A 25,266-nucleotide genomic window follows, 5' to 3' on the forward strand; every position below is an offset into this window, starting at 1 on the left:
GTTAGGGTAGGGTAGGATAGGGGTAATTGAAAGTTTACAACGACTTTCACGCGGACGAAGTCGCGGGCGTCCGCTAGTATTATAATAAATCGATAAATAAATAAAATCTCGTAAATCTCGTAAAAATATTGTGAATTTATTAGTTATAGAATGGCAACGTCGAGCACACCGTCCCGGAGATCAGGTCATTGACAATTCCTCTGAAATTAAAAAAAATTATAATTAGTAATTACACGCTTTATATTAGCTTCACTTGTAACTATGTATAGAAGAAAATCTTGGAATCTCAATTTGACCCACTTCCCGGTCTTCGATTAGGATGAAATTTTGCACACGCTCCGAGTTCTGATGACAATACATGACTAGCTAAGAAACGTCATTACAAATCCAATATGGCGGCCTCCCCAAGATGGCGGACTGGCTGTTTGAAATCCACTCCTACGATATGGGTATGAAATGAAAGGATGCTGTCAGAAATACAAAAAAAATAGTCACGTGACTTAAATTCAATATTTGTAATTTTTAGCGCGTGTTTTTTAGTTATTTAAACTGGTTAAAGTTATTTATATGTATAATTATTATTATTAAATGAGAAGTTAGCCCTTGACTGCAATCTTACCATGAAGGTAGAGGGATTACTTGGAAAAGCTACAAAATTTTTCAACCCATATCTCTGACGTCTTCTACGTGGCATCGTACTAAAACGTTAAATTGCTTTGCGGCACGTCTTTGCCGACCAAAGCCTATCACCAGAAATTAAATTTTTACAAATCCCGCGGGAACTACGTACTTTTTCTGGGATAAAAGTACCCTCCATGGTGCTTAGAAACCTCCTTTATTCCCTAGTTTTAGTAAATTTTTCGGAGATAAACCTGAATAAACAACAGACAGACAAAGATTAAAAAAAAAGCTTGTTTGTGTTTTTAACCGACTTAAAAAAAAGGAGGAGGTTCTCAATTGGACGCGTATGTTTTTGTCTATTGTCTAAATAACTAACTAACTCAAAGCCACTCAGCGATCGATGGAGCGAGCTATACTTGGAGTTTCTCTCCGTGATCGAATCAGAAATGAGGAGATCCGCAAAAGAACCAAAGTCACTGACATAGTTCAGCGAGTCGCGAAGCTGAAGTGGCAATGGGCGGGCCAGATCGTTCAACGAGCCGAATGAACGTTGGGGTCCCAAGGCACTGGAATGGCGACCCCCCACTAGGTAGAGCGAGGACATCAAGCGGGTTGCAGGGAGCCGCTGGATGCTGACAGCTCGAGACCGTATTGGGGCCAGCGTGGTGGACTATTGACCTAACCCCGCTCATTCTGAGAGGAGACTCGAGCTCAGCAGTGAGCCGATTGATAATGATGATGACAAGTTAATCCACAACACCACTTCAACGTGGCGAGGCGGGTAAACTCACCTGTAAATATAAAAGTTGTATTCATTGGTATCAAGTCTGGAATATCCGAATCTGGGTAGTGTATTGGACATCACCCATACTTCGTCGTTACTGACGTGCAGATCTGAAATAACATAAAATTGAACATTTCGAAAAACCCCCGAAGGTCATGAAATTATTAATTACACTCTAATAAAAAAAAAAAAAATAAATGTCGGGATTTCCTTCCTGACGCAATAACTCCAGAACGCACGAACCGATTTCTACGGTTTTGCATTCGTTGAAAAGGTCGCAGGCTCCGTGAGGTTCATAGCAAAGAAAATTCAGGAAACAATTTAACGTAGGGTAGGGGTAGGGTAAGGGTAGAATAAGGGTAGGGTAGGGGTATGGGAGGGGTAGGGAAGGGTAGGGTAGGGTAGGGTAGGGTAGGGTAGGGTAGGGTAGGGGTAGGGTAGAGGTAGTTGAAAGTTTACATCGAGTTTCACGCGGACGAAGTCGCGGGCGTCCGCTAGTATAATATAAAAGACCTATGTAAATGTACCATATTCTGGCGAAATAAAAATTGATTGATTTATTGATTGATTGATAGACAGACACGTCACTTTTATAACATCCCTCATGGGTTGATAATGATGATGATAGGTTCCATAATGGGACCTCAACAGCGTCACCGGGGGATATGGGTGCAGAAGAATCGCCTGATAGGGCCTGAAGGCAGAAGCAGAAGCGATTGGCGGAACGACTGTCTAAGGACGTCTCCTTATTTAATTAGGTGAGATCGTCACTAAAATATTTTTTTTTTCGATTTTTTGTCTATCTGTCTGTCCGTGATTTTGTTAACCGAGCATCACGCTGAAACAACTGAATGAATTCAAATGAAACTTGGCACGGTTTAAGACCATAATACGATAAGGTTAAAGGATACTTTTTATTGCGAAAATAAAATATGAAAGGGAAAGTAGAGGTTGAAAGTTTGTATGGAAAGTCCTTAATAGGGATGATGACAGTTTTTTAAATTGTATATAAATTAAGAGGTCGCTAATAGTAAAGCAATTTTGTAAAAGTAACAGGGTATCTGCGATCATTACTTTCGTAGCTATAGGGATTTAAACGGTCAGATTTGCGGCGCTGCCGCGGATCCCTGAAAAACGCCCCATACAAAATGGCACGAACTAATGACGTCGTAGGCAATGTAATGACCATTAGATTTGTATATGCGTTCAAACAAAATTACTAATATCTTTGTTATTTGTGCGTTTAAGTTTATAGTTCATGTATTAAAAAATGTCACATTTAATGTAAGGAAGCTAAAACTGTATGAATTTTCATCTAATTACAATAAAAGATTTTTAATAGATTTTGAAATTTTATAATCTCATTTATTTTGCAAATATCCAGACAATCTTTGCTTTTTATATATAAATTAGTTAACAATGACGCTATTTACCCGAATGTATCATAAAAACCAATATATTCAAACCTAGTCATCACCCCCCTTAATTTTTAGAGTTACAGTTTTAAAAATTTGTTCATAAATCATACAAAAAATACGAAATATAATGGGAATCAAAAAATTTTTATTAGTTGAGATCATCAGGAGTCAGTGAAAAAAAAATACCTGATGGATAACTTAGCCGTTGCCTGTCCCTGGCAAGTATGGCGATGTTGGCAGGGTTGAGCGCTGTGCCAGTATTCCAGCAGGATATGGCATCTCTGCCAATCTCAGCGAAGAATATCACGCTGCTTCTGGCATGGTAGCCGTGCATTGTCGATTGGCTGCCTTCCCCACGGTTGCCGACGTACTGGAAAGGATAATGGGGATGATGACTAGGTTTGAATATACTGATTTTTATAATAAACAAGCTGACATCGCGCGGTTTCACCCGCGTGGTTCCTGTTCTCATAGGAATACGGGGATAATAAATAGCCTATAGCCTTCCTCGATAAATGGACTATCTAACACTGAAAGAATTTTTCAAATCGGACCAGTAGTTCCTAAGATTAGCGCGTTCAATTAAACAAACAAACTCTTCAGCTTTATAATATTAGTATAGATTTGGGTAAATAAGTTAAATTTTAACTAATTTATACATAAAATGCAAAGATTGACTGGATATTTGCAAATAAATAAGATTATAAAATTTTATTTTGCAAAATAAATAAGATTAATGTGACCCTTTTTAATAAATAAACTATAAACATAAACGCAGAAAAACAAAGATATTAGTAATTTTGTTTAAACGCCCATACAAATCTAACGATCATTAAGTGCCTACGACGTCATTAGTTCGTGCCATTTTCTATAGGGCGTTTTTCAGGGATCCGCGGCATCGCCGCAAATCTGACCCTTTAAATCCCTGTAGCTCCGAAAGTAATGATCGCAGATACCCTGTTACTTTTACAAAATTGCTTTACTATTAGCATACTCTTAATTTATATACAATTTAAAAAACTGTCTTCATCCCTATTTAATGCCTTAGCTTAGCCGCGATAGTCCAGTGGATGACCTCTGCCTCTAAATCGAATCTCTGGATTCGAACCCACACCCTCCGGGGGTGTGGGTTCGAATCCAGTCCGGGGCATGCACCTCCAACTTTTCAGTTGTGTGCATTTTAAGATATTAAATATCACGTGTCTCAAACGGTGAAGGAAAACATCGAGAGGAAACCTGCCTACCTACCCTACCCTACCCCTACCCCTTGAATCTCATTACGTTAGTATGGGAAATAGAAAAAGGTTGTTTTTATGGTTTTCCTGGAAATTATTCAAATTTTTCTCCTCTTTTATTTAAACCTTCCCTATCTCCACGAACATTTTAAGACCCAAGATAAGATAAACCCGTTCAGCCGTTCTCCAACCATGGATTTTTCCGGGATAAAAAGTAGCCTAGTTATTAATCCATGCTATAATATATCTCAATACCTAATTTCAGCTAATCCGGTTCAGTAGTCGAGGCGTGAAAGAGTAACAAACATTCATATCATCAAAATCATCAGTTTTCGCAAATCTCGGGAAACCATGGATTTTTTCGGCATAAAATGTAGCCTATGTGTTAATCCAGAGTAAAATCTATTTCCATTCCAAATTTCAACCAAATCGATTCAGTAGTAGCGGCGTTAAAGAGTAACAAACAAACATACATCCATACAAACTTTCGCGTTTATAATGTTAGTAAGATTACAATAATTTACGTAATTGTTGTTAGTGTTAAATTTTGAAATACAAAGATATAAACAATAGAAAAAAGTTTGTATAATTCAGCCTCAATAGCTCAACGGTAAAGCGGTCGGACTCATCACCGAGGAGTGGTGGTTCGATCCCCGCCCCGTTGGTCTATTGTCGTACCCACTCCTAGCACAGTCTTTGTCGACTAGTTGGAGGGGAATAGGAATATTGGTCACATTATAAAAAATATGGCAAATATTCTTAAAAAAAAATATGCGGATGTCAAGGAGACGCGTGACATTTTTTTACATGATTCACCGGCTTCACCACACTGCTTGTCTCATTCTAGATCATTCTTTATTCTGTGTATGGCACTCACAGAATACAGTCTATAGTAGTCGCTCATGCTGCTGAGGGAGCTGTTCTTCAGCACGCAGGTGGAGACGGAGAACTCCTGGGTGCTGGCCATGGGGTGGAAGTAGGCAGTCCTGCAGCCGTCAGCTTCTGGCTCCGTCAGGGTTATGCTGAATATGCCGTCGCTCCATTGGAAGTTTTCACCTGGTTACAAAAAAAAACATACAAGTTTTTGAACAAAAATTACCTGTGAAATGACTATATCAGAAAATAACTCTGAGCACTATGCCTTCATTTCTGAGCGGTACAGTGATGAGTACGCGAATCGTGAAGTAATATTTTTATTAAAAACTAGCGGACGCCCGCGACTTCGTCCGCGTAAAAATCAATGTTAACTTTCAAGCCCTATTTCACCACTTTGGGGGTTGAATTTTAAAAATTATATTTCTTTTATATGATTTATGAACAAATTTTTAAACGATGATATATTTACTAATAGGGCAATAATTATCTATTTCTATATCTTCTATACCTATAATAAAACTGTAACAGCTCAAATTCTGTACGTTGAAGATATTTTGAAAATTTTTGTTGGAGGACATTATATGTATAAACATTATAATATACTGAAGCCAAATTTTTTTTTTTTTCGATTTTTTGTCATCTGTCTGTCTGTGATTTTGCTGACCGGGCTTCACGCTGAAACAACTGAATGAATTCAAATGAAACTTGGCACGGTTTAAGACCAGAATACGATAAGGTTATAGGATACTTTTTATTGCGAAAATAAAATAAGAAGGGGGTGAAGTAAAGGTTGAAAGTTTGTATGGAAAGTCCTTAATTTTTACAGTTATAGTTTTAAAAATTTGTTCATAAATCATAAAAAATACGAAATATAATGGGAATTAAAAATTTTAAAATTCAAACTCTAAAGTGGTGAAATAGGACTTGGAAGTTTACATTGATTTCCACGCGGACGAAGCCGCGGGTGTCCGCTAGTAATTCTATAAATCTAATTGAAAAATTTACTATAGTTGCAGAGATTACCAGAAATCCTGAAGTTTCCAGCCAAGGGGTTGAAATGGAAGTAGTTGTGAGTGACCCGCCAGCTGTTGTTGTCGAGCATCGAATACACTATCAGTCCGTAGGTGGTCAGGTCGGGCACGTAGGCGAAGGCCTCGTCGCAAGGCCCCGTGATGTCCACCGTTATGGACGCGAGGCCTGCCGGAGATATATATATTTATGAAATCCGGAGATATGCACAATGCTGAGTTGGATCCTTTTTCAAGGTTGTGCTAAATATGACATGTTCTGGTTCTGCTTGGAATACTTTTGGTTTTTGACTTGCCCAAGTGGTCTGTGTTTCAGACACTAAAATAGTGTTATGGTGTTAAATGTGGAACAATTTTTGAAATAAATTTCTTTTCTTTCTTTCTATTTGAATATTTATTATTGCCTATTTTAACGGCCAAAAGACCAGCTGGGTTATTCACTATTTATTTTTTTAAAGAATATTTGCCATATCTTTTATAATATAACCAATATTCCTATTTCCCTCCAAATAGTCGGGAAAGACTGTTAGGAGTGGGGTTCGACAATAGACCAACGGGGCGGGGATCGAACCACCACCCCTCGGTGATGAGTCCGACCGCTCTTACCGATGAGCTATTGAGGCTCTATGGTCTACTATTCACTTAATGTTATTAACATCAAATCAATGAGAACAGCATTTTTCGTATTTCGTAAGAGTACGACACTACCCATCACTGGTGTCCATGAGGATATTTCCCCCCCTACGGAGAAGGAAAATAACATAAATTTGAAAATTTTGAAAAGCCCCCGAAGGTCATTAAATTATTAATTACAATTTCAGTGCGCTTTCGTTTGAGACCCCACTCGAGTATATTTGCAGACATTCGGTTGTTCTTCCCCACTTTCACCCCACAACTTTTAAACGGCTCAACCGATTTTCATCAAACATATCTCAGTACACAGTAAGTCACCTTACATACAAAACAAACTAAATTGAAATCGCTTCATCCGTTCGGGAGATATGGTGCCACAGACAGACACGTCAAACTTATAACACACCCTCCTTTTGCGTCAGGGGTTGAAAAAGGTAATGTTGTGTGTTATGAAGCCTGAAGGTTTTACCTGTGGGAGTGTTTGCTGCTGGTATGTCTGTACTCTTGAATGGATATCTTAAAATCTGGGTGTTGGTAGATAGGTCGTAAATGACAATCGCTGGAGGCTGTATCTGCTGTGGATTTCCTGTAAAATAATAGGGATGATGAGACAGTTTTTTAAATTATATATAAATTAAAAGTATTCTAATAGTAAAGCAATTTTGTAAAAGTAACAGGGTATCTGCGATCATTACTTTCGGAGCTACAGGGATTTAAAGGGTCAGATTTGCGGCGCTGCCGCGGATCCCTGACCGCCCCATACAAAATGGTACGAACTAATGACGTCGTAGGTACATAATGATCGTTAGATTTGTGATACTAATATCTTTGTTATTTCTGCGTTTATGTTTATAGTTCATATATTAAAAAATGTCACATTTAATGTAAGGAAGCTAAAACTGTATGAATTTTCATCTAATTACGATAAAAGTTTTTTAATAGATTTTGAAATTTTATAATCTTTTTTATTTTGCAAATATCCAGACAATCTTTGCTTTTTATTAACCGATTTCAAAAAAAGGAGGAGGTTCTCAATTCGTTTGTATGTTTTTTTTTGTATAAATTAGTTAACATTGACCTTATTTACCCGAATATATTACAAAAAACAATATATTCAAACCTAGTCATCATCCCCATTATCATTAACAACCCATACTTGGCTCAGTGTTGAGCACGAGTCTCCTCTCAGAATGAGAGGGGTTACACTAACTACGCGGGCTATGTGCATGGGCAGGGTAGGGTGGTAACTAGCCACGGCCGAAGCCTCCCACCAGCCAGACCTGGATAAATTAAGAAAATCTCAATCTGCCTAGCCGGGGATCGAACCCAGGACCTCCGTTTTGTACTTTGGTTCCTCTAAATCATCAGTTACTTAGAATTATAGACATAGAACTCACCAGGTATCTCCATCAAGCCAGTATCAACCATCCAGAGTCTTCCACAGGTGTCAGCCCTGGTCCGGTACACAGAGGCCAGTGACCGCGCGCGAGCGATGTCAGGGTACGGTCGTAGTGCTGGCGAGCGACTCCTACCGTCGCGGGAGAGAGAGATATAGTTGACTGTTGAGGGGATACCTGGGACAAATGCTCATGCTACGTTATTTATTACGGCTTTCTTCTAGTAAAAGTTAAAAAAAACCCCCCTACCCTACCCTTTTTCTAAAATTCTACCACCGGTTCGGAAGGCAGGTTCTGCTGAGAAGAAACCGGCAAGAAAATCAACTGTTGCTCTTTAAAAAAAAATCATACAGTATTATAATTTACAATTGATGACATTACAATTTCTTAGTTTTACTTCCTGTGTGAAGGTGGAAGCTGATCCAACGGCCTCCAAGCATCTTTATCATTAAGGAACTCATCAATGTTGTAGTAACCTCGACTAAGTAAATGTTTTTTAACACATTGCTTAAAGCTATGCATTGGCAGGTCCATCACAGTCTTGGGGATCTTGTTATAGAAGAGTACACCCAAACCTGCAAAATATTTTCTTAATCTTTGAAGATGTCTCACCATATCTTCGCCGTGGTACAGTTATGAACAGGCGGTCAGCCACTCTCTCTACTCCCATCGGTAAGTTGTTGTATTGGATGAAGAATCTACCAGCTTCCTCTGCAACAGAATACAGAAAGATTTACTATATTTTATTCTTTACAAGTCAGCCCTTGACTACAATCTCACCTGATGGTAAGTGATGATGGAATGTAAGATGGAATCGGGCTAACTTGTTAGGAGGAGGATGAAAAAACATCCTGTTCGGTTTCTACACGACATCGTACCGGAACGCTAAATCTTCAATAAAGCCTCAATTGCTCACTCAGTTGCAATCACCGAGGGGTGGTGGTTCGATCCCCGCCCCGTTGGTCTATTGTCGTACTCACTCCTAGCACAGTCTTTGTCGACTAGTTGGAGGGAAATGAGTATATTGGTCATATTTAAAGAATAGGGATGATGACAGTTTTTTAAATTGTATATAAATTAAGAGTATGCTAATAGTAAAGCAATTTTGTAAAAGTAACAGGGTATCTGCGATCATTACTTTCGGAGCTACAGGGATTTAAAGGGTCAGATTTGCGGCGCTGCCGCGGATCCCTCAAAAACGCTCCATACAAAATGGTACGAGTTTGTGACGTCGTTGGCTCGCTGATCGTTAGATTTGTATGGGCGTTCAAACAAAATTACTAATATGTTTGTCATTTGTGTGTTTATGTTAATAGTTCATTTATTGTAAAATGTCACATTTAATGTAAGGAAGCTAAAACTGTATGAATTTTCATATAATTACGATAAAAGATTTTTATTAGATTTCGAAATTTTATAATCTTATTTATTTTGCAAATATCCAGACAATCTTTGCTTTCTATGTATAAATTTGTTAACATTGACCTTATTTATCCGAATTTATTATAAAAAACAATATATTCTAACCTAGTCATCATCCCCATTAAAAGATATGGCAAATATTCTTTAAAAATAAAAAATTGCTTGTAATGGAATCATCCATCAATTAACTGCATAACTAATTTTTTTTTCAAGTAAAAAAAAATAATTAATAAAGAGCCGTGATAGCTCAGTGGATATGACCTCTGCCTTCGAGTCCGGAGGGTGTGGGTTCGAATCCGGTCCGGAGCATGCACCTCCAACTTTTCAGTTGTGTGCATTTTAAGAAATTAAATATCTAAATTAAATTAAATATAAAATAAATTAAAAACGTGTCTCAAACGGTGAAGGAAAACATCGTGAGAAACCTGCATACCAGACAATTTTCTCAATTCTCTGCGTGTGAAGTCTGCCAATTCGCATTGGGCCAGCGTGGTGGACTATTGGCCTAACCCCTCTCATTCTGAGAGGAGACTCGAGCTCAGCAGTGAGCCGAATATGGGTTGATAATGATGATACAAATTAATTCAAATAATTCCGACTATCCATGTAACACACGCCTTTATCTATGCTTGCATTTTAAAATACATAATCGTTGTGGTAAGACTGTCGATATCGACGAGATATTGCAACTGGTACTCCACACTTCACTAGTAAGCTACTTCATGATATTTATCAATGAATAAGTTTGGCTAGGTCATAATCATAATATAAGGATGCGATATATGGGACACAATTTAAGATCTATTTACATAATAAATGTTTTTTACTCTGAAAATATTCATTTTAGAACATAAGTTCCTTAGAGATTTTTAATTAATTTTCCTTACCTATACTAATATAATAAAGCTGAAGAGTTTGTGTGTTTGATTGAACGCGCTAATCTCAGAAAGTACTGGTCCGATTTGAAAAATCCTTTCAGTGTTAGATAGCCCATTTATCGAGGAAAGCTATATATTATCCCCATATTCTTACGGGAACGGGAACCACGCGGGTGAAACCGCGCGGCGTCAGCTAGTAGAATATAACTCTAGAGCTATGGGTGATACTCCCGAGCACCCTGTATGTACTCACCATCTGGGTTTACAAAAGGACTCTGGGTGGTCGCCTGCCATATTGGTCTGTCGTTATCTGGTCCTACAAAATATAACCAGTTTATTTAGTTTAGGATTTTTTACGGTTCCGTAGCCAAATGGCAAAAAAATGGAATCCTTATAGATTCGTCATGTCTGTCTGTCTATCCGTATGTCACAGCCACTTTTTTCCGAAAATACAAAAAAAAATATATAGGGTCCCCCATACTTAAAACTGTTTTTTTTTTCATTAAACCGATACGTGTGAGGTATCTATGGATAGGTCTTCAAAAATGATATTGAAGTTCCCAATATATTTTTTTTCTAAACTGAATACTTTGCTTGAGAGACGCTTCCAAAGTGGTAAAATGTGTGTAACTCCCCCCCCCCCCCCCCCAAGTTATATAATATAATATTGTTAGTAGTTTTTTTTATAATACTTACGTCATAAATCGTGTATGTATATAATGTGTACCTATATTCTATTGCGGATCTCCTCATATCTGACTCGATCACGCATTCGCTCGCTTCCATCTTAGACTGCCTCTTCAATGATGGTGATATTTTTGTTTATTCTCTGCAAGTTAGCCATATCTGGACCAATTAACAAAACCTCAATCGGTCCAGCCGGGGTTCGAACCCAGGATCTCCGTCTTGTGAGTCCACTGCGTACATCACTGTGCCACGGAGGCCGTCAAATAAATAAATATTATGATGATATCGCAAGGGCTAACTTGTTAAAATTAAAAAAAAAAAACACTTTTTTTTATTCTCTACAAGTTACCCCTTGACTACAATCTCATCTGATGGTAAGTGATGATGCAATCTAAGATTGAAGCGTCCTAACTTGTTAGGACTCCTAAGTTAGGAGGACGATGAAATCCACACCCCTTTCGGTTTCTATACGACTTCGAACCGGAACGCTAAATCGCTTGGCGGTATGTCTTGGTCGGTAGGATGGTAACTAGCCACGGCCGAAGCCTCCCACCAGCTAAAGCAGCCTAAAACTCCAACGTGGTTAGTTAGTTACTTACCTTCATTCCAAGTGCTATTTTCACTGGGTAAATCATCACTAAATATAAGCCGATCCGCTTGGCGTTTCGATCGATCTACAATGTCTTCCGAAAATCGATCTTGGAGTACTGTAATACAAATTAAAAAATATTACATAGAAAGTTATCGCCGCGTTGCAACGACTTGCGGTACGGGCGGCTTCAGTGTGCTCGTGGCGTTCGAGCCGTCCACATCTCTTGTTGTGTAATCCTTTATGGGTTACTTGGGACAGGCGGGGAGAGTGATTTGAGTGGAAAAGGGAAGTGTTAGATATCTGTCAAAGACGCCTTTAACCCTACACACATCGTTCACAAGTGCGTGACTTCACTCAAGGTCATTCTCTGCCATTCTAGGATTGTTAATTAAGTTGTTCTGGCAAATGTTGTGAATCATAACTTTTGTTCGACATTAGTTTTCTTATTTTTATAATCACTTTGAGTCTGCTAAAAAGATAGATAGCGGACAGCCGCGACTCCGTCCGCTCGTAATTTAGTTTTTCAGATAAAAAGTAGCCTATGTGTTAATCCAAATTAAAATTTATTTCCATTTCAAATTTCAGCCAAATCGCTTCAGTAGTAGCGGCGTTATAGAGTAACAAACATCCAAACATCCGTACAAACATGATATAATTGATATAATATATCTCAATACCCATGATATAATATATCTCAATACCAAATTTCACCTAATTCGGTTCAGTAGTCGAGGCGTGAAAGAGTAACAAACATTCATATCATCAAAATCATCAGTTTTCGCAAATCTCGGGAAACCATGGATTTTTCGGAATAAAAAGTAGCCTATGTGTTAATCCAGAGTAAAATCTATTTCCATTCCAAATTTCAGCCGAATCGATCTAGTAGTAGCGGCGTTAAAGAGTAACAAATATACAAACTTTCGCGTTTGTAATATTAGTAGGATTAGGTAGGTACACAGAGCGCGAGACCTTACTGGAATCCCTTTTAGGCCAATGATATTTTATACTAGAGATAGGGCATCTCTTCAAACACACAACTCGACATTGTAGACATTATTCAAGTATTATTTAAATAACTTTCGTTGCTAACAATGCGAATAAATTAAATTAAGACAATATTAGCCGCTTTTGTTTGCCTCACTTTTGAGTAGTGATATATCTACGAGCAATGATGTTAAATACTGTTAGATGTGTTATTAGGTCATAAAAAATGAGGCGCTCAAAAGAGGAAATTTCCACATCTCAATGTTAGTTGTGGTCAACAACGAACGTTATATAAACAAATATAAACAAATGGAATTTAACTCTTTTCGGTGATTTTGTAGGCACAAAGAGTGTGTTTGTTTGTTTGAACGCGCTAATCTCAGGAACTACTGGTCCGATTTGAAAAATTCTTTCACTGTTAGATAGTTCATTTGCCGACGAAGGTTATAGGCTCCCCGTACTTCCACGGGAACGGGAACCACGCGGGTGAAACCACGCGGCGTCAGCTAGTATTATAAACACTTTAGAAATCACGACATTACTGCGTTAGAGGTCAAGAAAACTAATTATAATCTTTGTTAGTCATATAACACATAAAATGTGCATTGCATAGTAAATTTGTTGTTTATTGTTTATTGTTTATTGAATAAGTATGCAAAGAAGATATTTAATGCAGAAACACGATTAAACTTAATGGTGTGAACAATTATTTTATACTGAAGTATAGATAGAACCAATGGATATGACCTCTGCCTCCGATTCCGGAGGGTGTGCGTTCGAATCCGGTACAAGGCACGTACCTCTAACTGTTCAGTTGTGTGCATTTTAAGAAATTAAATATCACTTGTCTCAAACGGTGAAGGAAAAAATCGCAAGGAAAACTGCATACCAGAGAATTTTCTTAATTCTCTGCGTGTGTGAAGTCTGCCTAGCGTGGTGGACTATTAGCATAACCCGCCATTTCTGAGAGGAGACTCGTGCTCAAACGTGAGCCAAATGTATGTTATTAATGCCCGCGACTTATTCTGCGTCAAAAGTCAACTTTAAAAGATACACTAGACCCCGGCCATGAAAGGAGTCCCTCGGCTAAAAATTTAACTAAAAATTACAGCGCCTTAAGATGCACACAACTGAAAAGTTGGAGGTGCATGCCCCGGACCGGATTTGAACCTCTAATTTTTTTTTTTATTTGTTTAGGTTTATTTACTTATTTAGATTTTAATTAAATTCTAGTATTTTTTAATTTTAATGATACGAAGTAATAGAGTGGACCTGAAATGGACCATCTTCTTTACAGCTTTTTAGTGTCTGCGCTAAACCGCGGACGGACGGACGGACATGGCGAAACTATAAGGGTTCCTTGTGGATAACGGAACCCTAAATATGAAAAATCCCCCGCAATTTTGACGATGTTTACCCACAAATTGTCGTCATTTTGGTTTTTGCAGTAATCACAACAAGACACACAAGTAGGTGTTTACTTAGTTACTTCCTATTTACTTCATGCTTAGGTCACTCGGGCCTTAACACACGGAATGTAAGCGACGCGCGTTTTATATAGTTCAAAATTATTTATTTAGAAAGAAAAACTTACAGCTTGGTACAGAAAGAATAAAATAACAATATAGAAAAAAGTACACGGTTTTGTAAATAAAGGGGCATGTCCACCAGCCCATACAACGTCAGCCCAAGAAACCCAGGTACACCCCTCCATAAAAGTATATGGAGATGATAATATGATGTATAAATAAGGATTTGGTTGAATTATTTTTTTAATAAAAGTTTGCTAGATATAGAAAAAAATATTTTATTTTATCTTATATATACTTATTAAATAGCAAGCTCGCAAGGAAAGCATATAATACAAAATCTAATGTGATAAAAGATATAATGATAATATTAATAAAATAAATTAATAGAAAACTCGATAGAGAAAAAAACAAGAAAACTTAATTGATAAGTAAACAGACAAGCTACTCGTCGTAGCTTAATATAAACAAGTTAAAAAGTTATTAAACAATAATAATTATCGATCTTGTAATAAGGGTTTATAATAGGGATTTGTATTTCGGTATATGTAAGATAAAATCTAAAAATTAATAAATATGATGATAATAACAATAATAGTTGGATTAAGAGTTGGATACAGATGGCAGTGATTCTTGAGACGGCGCGTATTGTGAGGAGGTTCCTCACTCTGGAGCCTTGACCACCGGTTGCTTGAGCACTCTAATTTCCCGCAGCAGGGGGGTAATTTTTTTTATTATAAGCTTTTAATAGTGTTTTGTATATTTTGTATGTACGTATGTATTTTGTATGTGAAAAATAAATAAATGATAGATTAGATAAAAGAGAGAGAGAGAGAAAATATATAAATAATATGGCCCAATGTGGATGGACAGACTTCACAAACGTAGATAATCAAGAAAAATCTCAAGTTGTATGTTTTCTCACGATTTTTTTCCTTCACCGTTTGAGGTACGTGATATTTAATTAATTTTCTTAAAATGCATATTACTTGGAGGGGCTTGCCCTGGACCGGATTCAAACCTACGCCCTCCGAATCGAAGCCAGAGGTCATATCCACTGAGTTATCACGGCTGGGTGGTGGATATCCCCATTTTCATTACCCACAAGTCCTTCAAAGGGAAATAAGGCAGTCGGCAGACGAAATCTCTTCGGAAAACGCCTAGTTTCAAATTCCACAAACCGCACGTTGTAATTATTCAGTGTGATAACACTCTTATAAGTACCTAATGACTTCTCCGTAGATACTGAAGGATGCGCCGCTCACGATTCGTTTGTTCTAACAATTTATGTACCTTACGTCTATCAATATAACACTAGCGGAGTTTTACCCGCTTAGTTCTCGTTCCCGTAAGAATACAGGGATAAAATATAGCCTATAGCACTCGGGAATAGTGTAGCTTCCCAACAGTGAAAGAATTTTTCAAATCGGATCAGCAGTTTCAGAGACTATTCAATGCAAACAAACAAACAATCAAATCTTTCCTCTTTACAATATTAGTATATAGACTACAGGATTTAGTGACGTCGTTGGCTCGCTGATCGTTTGGTTTGTATTGGCGTTCAAACAAAATTACTAATATCTTTGTTATTTGTGCGTTTAAGTTTATAGTTCATTTATTGAAAAATGTCACATTTAATGTAAGGAAGCTAAAACTGTATGAATTTTCATCTAATTACGATAAAAAAAATTTAATAAATTTTGAAATTTTATAATCTCATTTATTTTGCAAATATCTTTGCTTTTTATGTATAATTTAGTTAACATTGACCTTATTTACCCGAATGTATCATAAAAATCAATATATTCAAACCTAGTCATCATCCCCATTTCGTATCCGTGAAATTCCGATTTTTTACAAATCCCGCGGGAACCATAATAATAAAAAGTAGCCTTTATGTTGCTCCATAACCTTCTCCATCTTCCAGTGAAAGTCACATAAAAATCGGTTCAGTCGTTTCAGAGATTAGTGCGGATAAACGGAAAGACAGACAGACAACAAATAAAAAAAACGCTTGATTATGTCTTAGTATCATGTAAATATCCATAGCGTGCCAGTGCGTTGATATGCGGGCGGCGGGGGGAAAGGAAGTCTAAGAACACTCACACATAAGTCACCTTTCATACATTGACGGCCTCCGTGGAGCAGTGGTATGCGCGGTGGATTTACAAGACGGAGGTCCTGGGTTCGATACCCGGCTGGGCAGATTGAGATTTTCTTAATTTGTCCAGGTCTGGCTGGTGGGAGGCTTCGGCCGTGGCCAGTTACCACCCTACCGGCAAAGACGTACCGCCAAGCGATTTAGCGTTCTGCTACGATGCCGTGTAGAAACCGAAAGGGGTGTGGATTTTCATCCTCCTCCTAACAAATTAGCCCGCTTCCATCTTAGACTGCATCATCACTTATCAGGTGAGGTTGTAGTCAAGGGCTAACTTGTAAAGAATAAAAAAAAAATTGAAATCGCTTCATCCGTTCGAGAGATATGATGTCTTGAGGGTTGACGTATGAGGGGTTATAAGTATGACTGACACGTCATACTTACAACCCCTCTTTTTGCGTTGGGGGTTAAAAATAAATGGTATAATTAGTTACTTACATTGTATTCCATTAATGTAATAAGTCAGCTGTTTCCAGGCGAATATTTCCTGGAATTTTCCAAGGGTTCTTTGCTGCTGGTTAGTTGTCACTAACATTAGTGATAGACAGACAATGTGCACCAATTTTATCATTATGGTTTATCTGTGAAAAAAAAAATTGTTTGTTTGACAATATACATAAATATCTAGCAGCGTTACCAGACTTTTATAGTTTTGCGACGCTGCCACGGATCCCTGAAAAACGGCACATACAAAATGGTACTGGTACATAATGATCGTTAGATTTGTATGGGCGTTTAAACAAAATTACTAATATCTTTGTTATTTGTGCGTTTATGTTTATAGTTCATTTATTGAAAAATGTCACATTTAATGTAAGGAAGCTAAAACTGTATGAATTTTCATCTAATTTTGATAAAACATTTTTTAACTTATTTATTTTGCAAATATCCAGACAATCTTTGCATTTTATGTATAAATTAGTTAACATTGATCTTATTTACCCGAATGTATCACAAAAATCAATATAATTAAACCTAGTCACCCATTGTAAATTCTGTAAGAGAAATAAAGATTCTTTGACCACAAATTCGTATTACTTTTTGCGGTGACTTTATAGATCCGTAACATATGGATTACCCCCTAAATTATCACAAACTTTACCTTTATAAATATACTAGCTGAAGCCGCGCGGTTTCACCCTCGTGGTTCCCGTTTCCGTAGGAGTATGGGGATAATATATAGCCTATAGCCTTCCTCGTTAAATGGGCTATCTAACACTGAAAGATTTTTTAAAATCGTATTAGTAGTTCCTGAGGTTAGCGCGTTCAAACAAACAAACTCTTCAGCATTATAATATTAACTAGCTGACGCGGCGCGGTTTCACCCGCGTGCTTCCCGTTCCCGTACGAATACGGGGATAATATATAGACTATAGCCTTCCTCGTTAAATGGGCTATGTAACACTGAAAGAATTTTTAAAATCGGACTAGTAGTTCCTGAGATTAGCGCGTTTAAACAAACAAACTCTTCAGCTTTATAATATTAACTAGCTGACGCCACGCGGTTTCACCCTCGTGGTTCCCGTTTCCGTAGGAGTATGGGGATAATATATAGCCTATAGCCTTCCTCGTTAAATGGGCTTTGTAACACTGAAAGAATTTTTCAAATCATACCAGTAGTTCCTGAGGTTAGCGCGTTCAAACAAACAAACTCTTCAGCATTATAATATTAACTAGCTGACGCCGCGCGGTTTCACCCGCGTGGTTCCCGTTTCCGTAGGAGTATGGGGATAATAGCCTTTTAAATCGTACTAGTAGTTCCTGAGGTTAGCGCGTTCAAACAAACAAACTCTTCAGTTTTATAATATTACTATAGATGCTAAAGATACATAAAGCAAATACACTTACTCACAAAAATCACTTGCACAATAAACACTTTACTAATAAAAAAAATTACATAATCTTCGTGCCAACTAGCACGTTTACATAATCTTCGTGCCAACTAGCACGTTTGGATTGTAGTAGTGAACTAAGTATGTTTTAATGTTTGCACCTAACTTAAACTAATATATTAGTTTAAGATCCGGTATTAGAAATATAAACCCTCATCCAATGATATTAAACACTGTTGGATGTGTTATGCGCGTGAAAAATGAGACGCTCAAAAGAGGAAATTTATTGTTAACTTGTCAAAAATGCATGCTACATTTTGGAATAATTAAGTTATGTTTTCTATTTGTTGTTGTGTTTTGAAATCCAGTTATAGTTTTAAATGATTATTAGTTACTTCAGTGACTTCAAAAGTTTGTACAAAATAATATTATTTTTCACTACTCTTGCTCAAAAACACTGTCATATTACCACTCCACAGCGGGGCTAAACAAGCATTTCAGCCTCTAGGGGCTAAAGTAATTTTGTTTTTTTAATTCTTGTCTGTAACTTACATATTTTTCAACAATAATTGTTATTGTTGTCTTCATCTAGTGAGAACGGTGATCCTAATTTGGAGATGGATGAAATTTTCAATCTGATACCATCAAGGTCGAGACGCATTTACTTAAATACTTACCTACGAATACCTACGAAAAATTTAATAAGTGGTGAAAACAACAACGAATGGATTCACACACACAACGAAAGGAGTTTTTTAAACCATTATTTCCCACATTTACCTCACATACTCATTATTCATCTTCATAGGAGTCGGAAATTATGTTACCGGGTAAAAGCATCTCCCTTAATATCCAAAGTTGTAGACTTTGTACAATTAATTTTCAATTAAAATAAATCATTGAATATTGAACTAAACTATTTTATTTTCTCGCAATCGTAGTGAAAAGCAGAGTGTAACACGCGGGGCTAAACCCATTATAAACTCGGTTTCTTTTTAGGCGGCCCTCGCCTTACGTCTCGGGCCCTAAAAATACCTCGTATATAATGGGTCTTTTTAGCCCCTTGTATAACAATCTACTATATGTTATTCATATATATAACATTCGTATCGCAATCCAACGCGGGAATGCTGCCTGTGTGAAGGGCACTCTACCAAGGGCGGCAAGTTTTTGATAAGTATTTTTAAGTATTAGTTTTAATTTATTTTAATTTTATAGTTTTAGTCAATTTATGCTTATTTTAATAGTTAAATTTTTTTGTACGAGTAGGTCAGAATTGACAATAAATCCTTCGTATTTTAATATTATGTATTTTGAAAAGATTTCTATATCTTTATTTATTTATTTATTCGGAAGCCAACGTTGTATACAAAAAAACCTTATGACTAATTAAACATAACATGCATTAAAAAGTAATATGCTACATTGTACACCCCACTTACAGGCTAACTCAACATGCGTTTATTTTAATACAATTCTTAATTTACCATTAAAAAAAAAAAAGAAACAAAAACTAAATCTACCTACCACTAAAAATAAAAAAAAGAAACTAAAAGAAAGAAAGAAAAAAAAATGTAATTATAACAATAATAATGGGAATTAACAATAAGAAATTACATTTAAAACAAAAACAGAATGCATTTAAAGTACATTATTCATCGACATATGTTTTTTAACTTTACTTTTAAAAGAATTAGAACCGCTATTGAAAATATCCAGATTTGCCATATTTTAAAAATAAATATATGCTCCTATTGAAAGAATAGTGAGAGATATATATATATATATATCTCACTATTCTTTCAATAGGAGCATTTCTCCCCAGATTAGTTTTTGTGATTCTTGGCCTAAAAGTTAGTTTATTTTTAATGTGAGATCTAGCATTTTTGTTCGGCACAGCAAGTTTTACCCTATTCAGCAACTCCGAGTTGTCTATTTTAAAATTACTTATAAAATTCTATACTCTAGTTTACTCAATTTTGACTACTAAAATTGCGTATTATATTTTTCCTTCATAAAAACGCGGGTACTTAGGCAGTGGATCATTGACTTTTGAGCTAATCACGAGTTAAGTCGTTAGTGGAAAAAAAACAATTTGTAACCAACATTGTTTTAAAAGAGCTTCTGTAGAGTTTCTTATCGATTCTTCTCTGCAAAGTCTTCTTTTCCGAATCGAAAGTAGTATCATCATTAACAGAAAGTATTGAAATAAACAAGATGATGAAACATTCAAGAACTTTTATTAACCGAATCCTGACAACGCTAATATCTAAGGCTAATATTAATGATTTTAAACTTATTTTGTGGTTGTTCATTATGAATATTATTTATTTAAACGGGTATGTATCGTGGTACGTACCAGTTTAAATAAATAATATTATATTCAACCCAATGTTAGTTGTGGTCAACAACGAACGTTATTTAAACAAATAATACCTTAATATCGTCTGTCGTCATCAACCCATATTCGGCTCACTGCTGAGCTCGAGTCTCCTCTCAGAATGAGAGGGGTTAGGCCAATAGTCCACCACGCTGGCCCAATGCGGATTGGCAGACTTCACACACGCAGAGAATGAAGATAATTCTCTGGTATGCAGGTTTCCTCACGATGTTTTCCTTCACCGATTGAGACACGTGATATTTAATTTCTTAAAATGCACACAACTGAAAAGTTGGAGGTGCATGCCCCGGACCGGATGCGAACCCACACCCTCCGGAATCGGAGGCAGAGGTCATATCCACTAGGCTATCACTGCTAATATCGTCTACAATGTAATTATTATTACGTACATACCACCCACAGTTGTCTTAATAAGTTCCTAAGCCTAAGGTTGCCTGGAAGAGATCGCTACTAAGCGATAAGGCCGCCTTTTGTATTCTACTTTTTCTTATGTTTCTGTTTTGCTTGTTTTGTTTTTTTTTTTTTTTATACAAAATAAGCTCGCGCTTGACCACGATCTCACCTGATGGTAAGTGTAGATGTGGCCTAAGGTGATACGCGCTTGCCTAGAAGATGCCTATTCACTCTCATCTTAAAGATGCCCAAGTTGTAAGAATTAGGAAATACTGACTTCGGGAGAGAGTTCCATACCCTAGCCATACGTATAAGAAACGAAGAAGCAAATCGCTTCGTACGAGTCCTAGGAATGTCAATGACGTAGGGATGGAAACCTACCCGGTGTCTTGCAGTGCGGTGGTAAAAAGGTGACGGTGGTACAAGCTCAAATAGCTCCTGTGCACACTCTCCGAAATATATTCTGTAAAAAACCGAGAGACTAGCAACCTTCCTACGATGACCAAGGGTTTGAAGTTTTTTCAGAAGGGGTGAGTCTTCGCCTATAAGTCTCCTGGCTCGGCGATCTACAGCGTCCAAAGCAGCCAACTGATACTTAGCAGAGCCATCAAAAAGGTGACTGCAGTACTCCATGCACGATCGAACCTGAGCTTGATATAAAGTTAGCAATTGGTGTGGTGTGAAGTACTGCTTCACCTTATTTAGGATACCAAGTTTTTTGGCGGCAGTTTTGGCTTTGGCTTCTATAGATCGACCGAAATTAATGGTAGCCGATATGTCGACACCCAGAAGATCTATATGATCGGTGATGGGAACAGATATATTTCGGAAAGAAGGAGATTGTTTTATTTATTGTGGTGTACAAATAAAGAGTATTAAATTTAATTAAAAATGTCGAGTTGTTTGTAATATATAATGGAATTAAAGACAAAATAGTGCATCTGTGCGCTCAGTTTTGTAGTCTATTATTTGGATCACTTTATGCGGTGATTTTGTAGGCACGTTACCGATCTATAGTTAAAAATTATCATTGCCCTCATCTGTTATTCATTGTTATAAAAAATAAATGAAAGATAATGTTCATAGTGACACATCGCAAATAGTTTGCTTAATACAGTTAAATTAAACATAAAATAAGCTTTCATTTGACATATTGGTCGACTGAATAGATGAGGGTATATAAATAACATTACTTAATTGTTTATATCTGGCAACCCCACAGTTGCAGTATGAAAGTAGGCAACCTATATTTTTTTTAATTCTTTTGAGTATATTCTATTACTAGTGTACCATTTTTTAAATTAACCAATGGCCAAAAAAGGTTATTTAAAAATTTAAAAAAAAAATCAGCTATCTGGCCGCAATTTAACTAGGCATTATTCTCAATGTGAATACTTTCTATAAATTATTTCTTACTAGTGGAGTCCCTTAGACATCTTTAAACCAGCCCTTACAGTAGTATTGCTGTAAAAATGGAGTAACTTCTCCCGTTTTCCCAACATTTCCCTTCACTGCTCTGCTCCTATTGATCGTAGCGTGATGAAAGTATACTATAACCTGCCCAGGAGTATGTAGAATAATTGTACCAAGTTTCCTTAAAATCCGTCGAGTAGTTTTTGTTTCTATAACGAACATACAGACACAAAAACTTTCTGATTGCATTTTTGGCATCAGTATCGATTACTAATCACCCCCTGATAGTTATTTTGGAAATATATTTCATGTACAGAATTGACCTCTACAGATTTATTAAAAGTATAGATTTAAATTTTATTAAATTGAATAAACAGATGAGGGTATATATTTCTTATGCTGGATCTTGTACTATATAGGCAAATCTGCTATGTCAATAAAAATGGCCGAGTGCGATGATGACCTTGCACACGAAGGGTTCCGTATCTATAATATTATAAAGCTGAAGAGTTTGTTTCTTTGTTTACTTAAACGCGCTCATCTCAGGACCTACTGGTCCCATTTGAAAAATTCTTTCAGTGTTAGATAGCCCATTTATCGAGAAAGGTTATAAGCTATATATTATCCCCGTATTCCTACGGGAACAGGAACCACGCGGGTGAAACCGCGCGGCGTCAGCTAGTGCACCAATATTATTAAAATCATATACATTATCAAACGTGATAGCCTATGGATATAGGATATGACTTCTGCCTTCGACTCGGAGGGTATAGGTTTGAACCCGGTCCGGGGCATGCACCTTAAATTTTTCAGTATTTTTCACTTAGTTATATTGAAAATAATATGTTTGTCTTGAAGAAACTTAAAAGTTCGGAAAAAAAAAATATTATTAAAACAAAAAACCCGAGTACATAATCGTATTGAATTGAAAAGAGAAAAACAAGTATCACACTACCTATATAAAGTTCTAAGTAAATTCTTTGGCCTTCTGGGCCGATTGAGATTTTCTTAATTCAGGTCTGGCTGGTGGGAGGCTTCGGCCGTGGCTAGTTACCACCCTACCGACAAAGACGTACTGCCAAGCGATTTAGCGTGCCGGTACGATGTCGTGTAGAAACCGAAAGGGGTGTAGATTTTCATCCTCCTCTTAACAAGTTAGCCCGCTTCCAACTTAGACTGCATCATCACTTACCATCAGGTGAGAATGTAGTAAAGGGCTAACTTATAAAAAAAAAGAAAAAAAATAGCATTCAGACGATGTTTATGTCAAGTAATTATTACATACTTGCACGTATTTTTAGTAAAAACGATTAGCAGTGCGTGATGTTTATATATATATTTTTTTGGCTAACTTGTTAGGAGGAGGATGAAAATCCACACCCCTTTCGGTTTCTACACGACATCGTACCGGAACGCTAAATCACTTGGCGGTACGTCTTTGCCGGTAGGGTGGACCTGGACAAATTAAGAAAATATCAATCTGCCCAGCCAGGAATCGAACCCAGGATCTCAGTTTTGTAAATCCACCGCGCATACCACTGCGCCACGGAGGCCGTCTAATATATTGGAAGGTGTTGTTTTTGTACGTACATTACTGGCATGCACTTCATACATGCAAACATGCACTGCCTACCCTGTATGGAGTTCTTACGAGAAAAAAATGTGCCACGAGAGATCAGAGATCTTTATTTAAAAAATAAAATTATATATATATTTTTATTACAAACATTACTTATTATAGTTACAAGAAATTATTTGGGAATATACTAAAGGCGAATGCCCACCGGCCAATAGAACGTCGGCGTCAGGAACCCAGGTATCGTCGTCATCAACCCATATTAGGCTCACTGCTGAGCTCGAGTCTGCTCTCAGAATGAGAGGGGTTAGGCCAATAGTCCACCACGCTGGTCCAATGCGGATTGGCAGACTGCACACACGCAGAGAATTAAGAAAATTCTCTGGTGTGCAGGTTTCCTCACGATGTTTTCCTTCACCGATTGAGACACGTGATATTTAATTTCTTAAAATGCACACAACTGTAAAGTTGGAGATCGAGGAAGCGGAGGTCTTATCCATCTCATGCAACTGGGTCGAAATATCGACATTAAAAATCTCTTTTATCGTGGTATGTATTCGTTTAAATAATATTATCAAGTTTTTTTTTTTAGAAATAAGTAAATTGCCAGGTGGTTAGGGTTGGTTGCCTGGGGATGGGCAATCCCTTTTTAAAAATCTTGATTATTCTATACCTTCTAATCACAGAATAAAGAATGATACAGAATGAGTCATCATACATTGATACACAATCCGGTAAATTATTAAAACTCTGAATAGACATGACACGCCTCACTACATCCAACTCTGTACAAGCATAACGTCCCAATATCGGCACCGATTGAACATCAGCTATCTTAAATTCGAGCATGTAATTTTTTCCTTTATAAAACACACTTAAATAAATTTTACCTACGACAATTATGCTTGCACCAGAGTATCCATTTAATCTTGTATTTGTTTTTAGTAAACAATCCTGACTGACTTTTAATTTTGACAAAAATCTTAATGGTAGGACATTAACATCAGCTCCTGTGTCTAGCTTAAATTTAATCCAATTACCACAAATATTTAAATTAATATTCCAATCACTATTTTGATTTAATGCATAGATTACCTCATCATCCGAGTTCTCGATATAATTCACTCCACATACGCGAGAAAAATGATTTTTTCGAAAGCACCGATTACACTTCTGTCCATACGCCGGACATTCAAACTTTTTATGAACACAACCACAGTAACCGCACAGTTTGGTCGCGCCCGGCGCGGCGCGTCGCTGGCTAGCGCCGGCCGCCAGGGGGCGCGCGCGCGGCGGCAGCACAGCAGCGCGCGGGCCCCGCGACCCCGCGCCGCGGTCCTCGCTCCGCCGATACTCCGCCGCGTCACGTACCTCGCTTCGTGTTTGGCCTCGCGATGACGTCATTTTCG

General features: G+C 37.2%; 1 protein-coding gene across 6 annotated transcripts; it reads right to left on the minus strand.

Moving 5' to 3' along the window:
* Positions 1–115: 115 nt before the first annotated feature.
* On the minus strand, positions 116–25,084 carry LOC112051002 (L-dopachrome tautomerase yellow-f2). 6 transcript variants are annotated; one of them, XM_052890266.1, is made up of 13 exons: positions 18,091–19,087; positions 17,345–17,460; positions 16,681–16,823; positions 11,579–11,686; positions 10,546–10,608; positions 8,605–8,703; positions 7,993–8,169; positions 7,065–7,181; positions 5,958–6,131; positions 4,936–5,114; positions 3,010–3,193; positions 1,413–1,515; positions 116–200 (listed from the first exon to the last, which is right to left on the minus strand). In XM_052890266.1, exons 3-13 carry the CDS (start codon positions 16,811–16,813, stop codon positions 140–142), a joined length of 1,398 nt encoding a protein of 465 aa, XP_052746226.1. In that variant the 5' UTR covers positions 16,814–16,823; positions 17,345–17,460; positions 18,091–19,087; the 3' UTR covers positions 116–139. The 6 variants fall into 6 exon arrangements, with proteins under 6 accessions (XP_052746226.1, XP_052746227.1, XP_023945219.2 ...); XM_052890267.1 differs by lacking the exons at positions 17,345–17,460; positions 18,091–19,087 and adding an exon at positions 24,953–25,084; XM_024089451.2 differs by lacking the exon at positions 17,345–17,460 and having other exon boundaries at positions 18,095–19,087.
* Between the last annotated feature and the right edge of the window lie 182 nt (positions 25,085–25,266).

This window comes from Bicyclus anynana, chromosome 27 (assembly GCF_947172395.1).
Source record: "Bicyclus anynana chromosome 27, ilBicAnyn1.1, whole genome shotgun sequence".
NCBI classification, from domain to species: Eukaryota; Metazoa; Arthropoda; class Insecta; order Lepidoptera; family Nymphalidae; genus Bicyclus; species Bicyclus anynana.